Raw genomic sequence first — 9,178 nt, forward strand, 5'->3', positions numbered from 1 at the left:
TAACTATTTAAATCACATACATACAACGAGATGTGATTTCACCTTGGTGTAAAAAAGACTGAATACGGCAGCGTGGAGCGAGCTAGTCACTACAGCTAGACTCTCTTTTGTCTTCAGACAAGCTGCTTGCACACTTGTAGACCAACAAACTCCTCATCAAAATCTCGATAGTGTGGTTCGACAAAAATGTCACAAGTGATTTCCAAATGCCTCCCAACCCTACACTTGACTACTTGAAGTTGGCTCGAAGCAACGGTAGGCATCGTAGTTTCTCAAGTAGTGTCATGAATTATGTTTCCATACGGATTCCCTGTGTCTTGGGGCTATATATGTAAGCCTAATACCAACACAAAGTCCTTCAGAGATAAATAGGCTCCTGGTGAGAGCCTTTCTACACCAACATCAAGTCCCCAATGTTACAATTTTCCCTACTTTATATGATTGGTTTGTATTTAAGTGCAGAATGTTGAATCTGTTTTTTTTTTCCAATAGTTTGAATGCAGAGTTTATTTTATGAAATTTACAGACATAGGAATTGGCCTAAAGAGTAGAACATTGGAGACACATTTGAAACTCAATATGGAGTAAAGCTTCAAGCCAATGCCAAATTGGTGGAGTGACATACATAGTTTCTTCGCTTGCTGCTTGTATATATAGAAGTGTATGCCTACAATTGTTGTCCATTTGAAATCCTTGCATTTACAAATTCTAGTACACATCAGATCCAATCACATAGAAATCAATCAATCATAGTATCTTCATTTCAGCTCAAATCATCTAAACATTAAATTAAATAGAGAAACAGGATTGGTGCAATGAAATGCTTGGAGAGTTGGAGGGGTAATTACGAAGATTTACAGCACATGATACCAGGACATACGGATTTTTCAAGTACAGTAACCAATAGGCTTATTACTTCTCTACTCTCAAGTCTAATCTGCCGCTACAACATAGAGCCAACATTAAGCACACTAAGCAGTATGCCAAGAGGGCATGATACAACATAGATAAGTACAGTGATCAGTGACAGTGAGAGGCTGAAGATGGACATTCCAACTTAGTGAAATGTTATCCACCGATGCATATTCTCCCCCCTATCACCGCAACTATTAAGGAAGTTCTCTTCTCAGTTTCCAGTTTGCACAAAAGTTTTCGGCATCCATCTCCTACCTTATGAGTAGCTTCAAATTTCCAGAATACTGAATTGGTGTTTTCTGGTAATCTAATGAACAAAGATCTGTTTGGGCAATGAGCTTCTTCTGCCACAATTTCGGTATGGAATCTAATTGACCTTTCAATGGAGGGATTGTTTCTACTAGTCTGCTTATGTTCAGATTCACAACAGGCTGACCTCAAACCTGCAAAACCTGACAATGGATAATGTGACTCTTCAGGTTCCTTCCTGCGATGGTCGACCACAGGTTTGCCACGAATGACCTGTGCTGGCCCTTCCGAGCAACAGTCTCCCACATGCGTGCACTGTCAGTCTCAATGCTCATCGTTGGGTCGGAGATGTCAACCAGGGTGATGCTCATGTTGTTGCGGATGATGCAAAGCTTCCCATTTAATGTAACCAACGCTGCAGCTTCAAAGGCGCGCGAGCTGCCCAGGTGGTGCTTGCTGTCCATGAATTTTGCCCATGTTCCTGTGTTTGGATCATACACCCTAAGCTTGCAGCCATCTCGACAATCAGATGAATAGAGCTTTCCGTTGAAGGTAATGCTTGGGTTCCGCCAGCCGGTAACCATTTCATCATCAATGGTTGACCATAAATTGGATGATGGTAGGTAGACTTCACTCGTCACTTGGCGATGGGAATCAAGCCCTTTCAGGAACCACTTGCCATCATATACAACTCCAATGAAAGGTACCATCCCATTGTTCATTTCAGCAACGCAGGCCCATCTGTTCCTATTTGGATCATAAACTTCAGCAGATGGGAGTGTCCTTTGTATTCCTTCACACTCCCCACCAGCAACATACAAGCAATTGTTTATGACACAAGAACCAAAAAAGTGTCGTTTCCGTAACATATCTGGAGCTCGGTGCCATTTGTTTGTCCGAGCATTGTAAAATACAACACGCCTCATAGAGCCCCTCAGAGGATCCTTACCGCCAAATAAGTACAGATAGCAACCACTCAGAACAGCACAGCCAAAGCCTAATGCTTCTGAATATTCTGCTGGAACTGGTGGAAGTGACTTCCATAGCTGGTGCAGTGGGTCAAAGGCATGCCAGGATATCTTTCCTTCACGGTCCCTTTTAAAGACATAAACCCATTCTTCCGCCATCCCGTTTCTCTTGCGCAAGGAATAATAGTAATTCCCAGATAAGAGACGGTTCCATCTTTTGCAAACTATCCGAAGATTGGGATGTTCCACTCGAGGAACCCGTATGAGACAAGCAATAGCAAGGTCATCAGGAAGACCAGGCAAAAGTGGTGCTTGAGTTCGGCTCCTCTCCTTACGAGAGCCCCTTGATTTGCGCTTGTTGGGTTTGACATCAGGTTGCATGCACATCTTTGCTCCAGGAACAAACTTTCTAGCATCAACAACAGTTTTCAGACCAGTATCTAATCTGCAGTAGCATGAGACAGACTCTACCTGAAAAATGCAACCATACAACATATAAATTAGCAATCAATGTACTAGAAGGGGAAAAACTGCAACGCATGAAAACCACAGCTCATATTCACTCAGAATGTGCCTACTTGTCCACCAACACATGCAACATATAATTTTATCCACCACAAAAATATCATGCAGATCAAATTTGCTCTGAAACAGCAACAATTTTCAAATCCACCACAACCCTATTTTATTATGCGAGATATGACATGGAGAAAAATAGACACTACCACTCTAATAGTCCAGGTTACACTAGGTTATCAGATAGATCAAAATATATGGATACATGGCCCTGAGTAAAATTAATCACTAAAAAACTCTGGAGAGATTGTCGAACTTGTTTTACAAAGATCAACACTGCAACATGATGTTGTTGATTTATAACCATTTTTTTTATTTTCAAAAGCTAATTTCTGTTTAAATACCCAAACAGAAGCTAATGTGGATTAGCGACATCATAAGATTTAACTGTTAGCACATATGGGTAAAAAAAGGTTGCAGGATAGCCTCCATAATTTACATCAAAAGCTGAGATTTTTCTTAACTGCGAAGTTTAAGATTAAAACCATGGTACAGACTAAGCTTAAGAAAATCACAAGTCAGGACAAACCAGCTCATGACAAACAAAGCATTACACAAAAGAAAAAATTAAGCACAATAAGCATGTTAAGTTTGTCAAGAAATGGTAATGGAAATGCGAAGCTGGGTTCATGATGTCAGTGCCCAGAAACCAGTTGAAAGCTAAAGATACTAACTAATCTACCTACCTAAGTTAGCAGATATCTGTGTGAACACTTGAAATGGTATGGACGAGCTTAGTGTAACAGTTAAAGACCTGACCAGAACAATTGCAACTTTCCAACCCAAATTATCAATTGGCCAAATTCAAGGCCAAAATGGACGCCCAAGCTATACAACTACATTATGGTTAGAAACAACAAAATTCTCCAGACTCACAGATACTCGCCGATCATTTGTTCATCTCATTACTTGAGCAGAATACATTCCCAAAAAAAAATGAAGAAACTTAACTAATCGATTGCACACATACAGGGAGCTTTTAGAGCATAGCAGAAGCCCATCTGCTCATGCAAACTTTCCATATGCATAACCAGGGATACCGAAATGCGGTTGCGAGGAACATATATGATGTCCGGCAGAATCTTATCCTAACATGTTGTACCAGCCACAGATTAGTGCTCTAAGATCACTACCACCACCACCACAAGTACCTAACCCCGAGTAGCACCTGATACCGCGATGAAATTCCACACCAGCAAATCTACTGCTTGCCTATGATTTCCGACTCATTTCCACCGATTCCCCCCACATCCCAACAACACGGTAACCCTCCCAAGAAGCCACCCCCGCCCCCCCCCCCCCCCCCAAAAAAAAAAAACCAGATCCACACCGCCCAACCACGGCGGAATCCACCGAACCCTCCCACCTCCCATCACCAAATCCCAAACCAGCATCTCGCGCGCGCTCGGGAATCCCAAGCCTCTCTCCACCCCTCGCCGCGCAACCACGCCCAAATCCAACCCCCCACAAAACCGCGCCTATGAGCGAGAAAAAATAACTAGTATAGAAACAAAAGAACAGGAGAGACAGTCAGGCTCTCACCAGCGGGGCGCGGACGCGGACCCCGGCGCCGGGCGGCGGCGGCGCCGCCGACTGCGAGGCTCTCGCCGCCGAATCCATCGCCGGATCAGCGGGGAGGGGAATCCACGCGGCGCAGGCGAGCCGCTCGTTTGTGGACAAAAACCCCGAGGAGAGGAAGGAAGGCGAAATGGGGGAGAAAAAAATGGAGAGGTTTTTATTTTGTTTTGATTTTGATTTTTTTTTTTTTTGTGTGTAGTAGACTTGTTGGAGTCTTTGGTCTCACTCACCAGACACCAGTCACCATTCCCCCTCACTGGCCGGTGGGGCCCACCCCTCTCGCTGGCTGGTGGGGCCACGTTGAATTCGGGTGTCTGACCTGGCATGATAGCTTTGAAACTTTTTTTGGTAGGAGTATTTGGTTAAGACTTGGTTGATGGTTTTTCCTTGACTTGGTTGTGGTGTTTTTTCACATTGCTTTTGTTTTCCATTGTTTTTTTTGTGTAAAGCGTATTTAGGCGCATCTGTAACACGAGATTATTTTTGAGAATTGCAGGTGGAAATTATGGAAATTCCCTCGTAACTTTGCATAGGAAAGTTGGGACACCTTAAATTCAAAAGGTCAAGTTTGAATTTGACAACAAAAGGAGATGAACAATTGATTAAAGTGGTCAGTTTATTGCATGCATTGGCACAACTTTAGTGGGACACCTTAGAAGAACGGTCCATTCAAGTAATGATGCACCTTGCATGCATGTTCCATTTGATTTGTCTGATGTTCTAAACCATAGGTTTAGCTTTCCTAGTAGCTTGTAAGCATTATGTATTGATCAATGGCACCAAATAAGAAATATAAAGTAAGATGTCATGTATGACACATCTTTAAAAAAATGATTGAGGGGCCATGTGAATTGTGAAACATGGAAAATCTGGAAAAGCAAGAATGGAGAGGGGAAAAAAGAAATTGTGTGAAATGCCTAACTGGTCCTTAAAAGTTTTCTAACTCATAAGTTATTGTTTTGATTGAAATGTTGTGGTGCTTCACAAGTGGAAGTGCAAGAATTTGGAGACAAAAATACACAAACGAAAATTTTCATTAGGTTAGCCATTTGTTACTTTCCTTGAAATTCTTCTGGTTAAGCCACCCTATAGGAATTCTTTTTCTCGGTTCAAAACATCCATGCATATAGCAAAATGTTTTCCGAGTGATTCAAGCTATAACAAAGTTCTTTTAAAAGAAAACCTTTGCTCCAAAGGGCCCTATTTTGTTGAAAGAAGTATACTATGGCTAAATTTTGTGTGTATATTTTGGTCGATGCATCTTCACCAGCCACATTTAACCTGTTCAAATTTCACAAGTGCTATGTCCGTGCGTTGTAACGGGATCTAGAGGAATACAGAATAATGGTTTTATAGGGTTTATTTTTCTCTATCTGGCTTTTTTGGTAGGTTAAGTTTTACGTGTGAATAATTATTGTAGTAGAGTGGGAAGGTTCATTTTTTACGGGAGTTTCTCGTGTTGTGCGTAGTAGGAGGTGGAAGGAAGACGACTGTGCCTTTAAAATAATAGAGAAAACTAATTGTCCCCCATTGTCTTTCTTGATCATACCTCTTTTGGTTGACTAACATAAGGCACATAAGTCCATTGTGGATGGTGGGAGAAAAAAAAAACCTGTGAACAATTACTTAATGTGGAGTGAGTGCTAATTACCCTATACTTTTTTACAGAGAACAATGACTCTGTATATAGGATTTGAGGTTCTAGTTGCAAGTGGTATTCAATCCTTGAGTTGATTTGACCTTTTCAAAGATAATAAGAAGAATCTTCTGTTCATACTAGTAGATCAAACTGGGATCTCCATAGGGGAAAAAGGCACAACTTTTCTAAAAAGAAAGAAAATAGTTTTAAACTACTGAATCAGGACTTCACTGATCATAGCAGACATCAAGTGCTAAAAAGAGAGTAGATTAATTCTCTCCAGGAAAGAAAGATAATGCAGTTGTCAAAGTTGGGCAACTTCGTCAGTGATGCTTCATGATTTTTTGTCCAATGTATAGAAAAACTTGGCTATAGACCTATAGTACCTCTAGTGGATCAGTGGATGAGACGAAGTTGTGAAATAAACTTCATTTTGCATAGCCTTTGGTCATCGATCACTGATTGATTACTATGCGAAGATTAACAAAGAGTAGTGGACTTTGGTGATCTGAAATAGCTTAGGGCAACTTGTCAAATCATGGTTTCACAGAAGTTCTTTTCTTTGTGCCTGTTTATTGGTTGTTTGTGCACTCTTCGAGTCCACATCTGTTGCCTTCTTTGCAAGAGATGGTTTTCGTTTGTTTTTTTTTTCTACTTGCTTTTAAATTAATTTACTTTATATGTCTAAAGATTTTGCCTTTATTTTACATTCTCCACAAACCATATCTTTTCCGTCAACTTGATTTAATATTTTCATAACACAGTTATATCCCAGAAACATCTTTTGTTGGATGCATAATTGTAGACATTATTTTGGTTTGGATATGCATGTTGTACTTTCATTAATCTTCTCTTTTTTTAAGGACTCATTAATCTTCTCTTAGGGTGCGTTTGAAATGGCTGAATGGGTGAACAGATGGATAGATGATGATTATACGATATTACAATGTTGTGATAGTATTTGAGGGTATAAACAAATGAATTAACTATAACAAAGTTGAAATTTTGTTTTAAGAAAGTATTCTTTTTTCTCTCGAAAACGCAGGAGAGCTGCATTTCATTTCATTAAGGGGAAGAAAAAACAAATACAAAAAACACAACACAAAGAAAAAAAATAAAGTAGGAGTGCTCGAGCCCTCCTACCAAGACCCACACACACTAAGCTACCCAGGGAGCTTAGTTTCCTAGGTTAGCCGTCCCACTAAGGAGCTTTTGAAGGCGAGAAGCTCCAACAATACCCCAAATATGGCCCAAAGAGAAAGTATTCTGAGCAATTTAAAATTTGTATAACAATCCCAAGTATAATTCCTAAGAGGAAAGAAGTGGGGGTACAACGCATGAGCACCACACTCAGCTCCACATGGATACATATATGTGTTGAAAGATGCAGTCTCTGGTGCATAGAAATGAGCAGCCTCAGTGAGGATGTGCATATGTGTATACCTACTATTGTCCTAGAGAGCAAACCCATATCTTAAGATTTTGTCGTTGATGGCAAGCAAAGAGTGCACACAAATACCTCGAAATCGGGTCGATTGTACGTCTCACACGATCACATCAAATAAAATATTGTCAAAGCTCCTGATGATAGAGAAAATCGTACCGGTCATCGAACTAAGTAAATAGCAGTTAAATAGTTTTATTCAATATGTTTGTTCATGAGAAAGCGTGGGTGTAATCATGAAGTTGTAGGTATATGATTGCGTGCATCATTCAAATTTTAATGCTCCAGCGATAATAGGAATCTGTCGCTGGTCGCCAGCATACGCATTTTTGGTACAGGTAATACAAGGTTATTTTTATAATAATTTGCTTGCAATTTGGTTGCATGTGTAGCTGTATTTTGGTTTCATCAGATACGTAACACTAACATTTTGGTTGGTTGCAAACTCGCAATTTTTACCATCAGTGTTTTGATGGTGAATACAAAATCTTAGTTATGCACCTATCTCTTAAATTTGCCTAGCATACTTCCACATCATTCTCCTCCAAGAGAATCTACTCTATGACACTGAGTTTATCGCATTTCAACGATTTTCCACTAGCATTATCTCTTTCTATAATATACCGGTGAATTTATCAATTGTTCTACAATACATTATTGGGCTAGAACTTTTTTTTTTCAAGAAACCCAAAATACCCTTAGAGACATATAAAATTAGCTATCGATTTATCTTATTAGAAGTTTAAAAAAAAATACAATTTTTTATGTGGCCTCCTTGCACAACATGAAAGTTTGAATATAAGTTTCAAGTCTTTTATGTTTACTTTGTACAAAAATATTTTTGTATGGTACAACAGAGAGAATTTGCTTACACAAAATACAATAGAACAAAAATATCTTATATAGTATATGAAAGATGATTTACCTTAAAAATAACAATAAAAAAATATTTATATAGCATATAACAAATAAATTATATATAAAAAAGTAGAAATGCAAATAACTTGAAACTTAATACAAACTTTCATGTTGTGTGAGGAGGCCACATAAAAAAATCACATTTTTTAGACTTCTAATAAGATAATTCGATTGTTAATATTGCATGTCTCAAGGGTATTTTTGATATTTTTGAAAAAAAAGACCCAACCCAATGGTGTATTGTAGAGCAAATGACAAAGTCAACCAGTATATTGTAGAAAGAGACAATGTTTGGCAAATCGTTGAACTGGGACAAACTCAATGGCAAGAATAGATTTTTTTTCTTCTCCTAAGATTGGCTTGTTATATATCTCCATAACAACAAGCAACCTAAAATGATGCCATTAATAAAAGAAATTCTATGAATTATGCTTGGGTTAGACTTCTAACAATTGGATCGCTACCTCATATAATCTGCACTGCCAATGATGGTAATATAGCCAATAGTTTTAGAACATGTGTGACGACCATCTAGGATCTTCATACGGTACTTATTAGTATTTGGCCAAACGATGGGGGCCAATTACCTTTAGGTAGCAACTTTATTATAGTGCTACTTGCTAGTACTATCTCATGTAGTGATGTGTGCAGCTAAAGTTGATCAATGCTACCATCACAATTATCTTTGATCTACAAACCACAAGAAAGTTACACTCTTCAGAAAAACAAATCACCTTTTCCTTATGATAGTTTTTTTTAAAAAAACTTTCGGTGTTACAAAATGATTATGCAGCATTTCCCCTTGTGCTTATTATGTTAAACGTCTTTTCTAGGTGGGATGTGGCTGATAGCTGAACCAATTGTGGCAATGTTTCACATTTTGTTGAAGAA

The 9,178-nt window shown here is 39.0% G+C and overlaps 1 protein-coding gene across 1 annotated transcript; it reads right to left on the reverse strand.

Annotated features, from left to right (window-relative positions):
- Window positions 1–733: 733 nt before the first annotated feature.
- Window positions 734–4,416, reverse strand: LOC127753026 (F-box/kelch-repeat protein At1g55270-like). Its single transcript, XM_052278479.1, has 2 exons — window positions 4,251–4,416; window positions 734–2,603 (listed from the first exon to the last, which is right to left on the reverse strand). The coding sequence occupies exons 1-2, from the start codon at window positions 4,326–4,328 to the stop codon at window positions 1,353–1,355; spliced, it is 1,329 nt and encodes a 442-aa protein (XP_052134439.1). The 5' UTR covers window positions 4,329–4,416; the 3' UTR covers window positions 734–1,352.
- Between the last annotated feature and the right edge of the window lie 4,762 nt (window positions 4,417–9,178).

This window comes from Oryza glaberrima, chromosome 10, assembly GCF_000147395.1.
Source record: "Oryza glaberrima chromosome 10, OglaRS2, whole genome shotgun sequence".
NCBI lineage: Eukaryota > Viridiplantae > Streptophyta > Magnoliopsida > Poales > Poaceae > Oryza > Oryza glaberrima.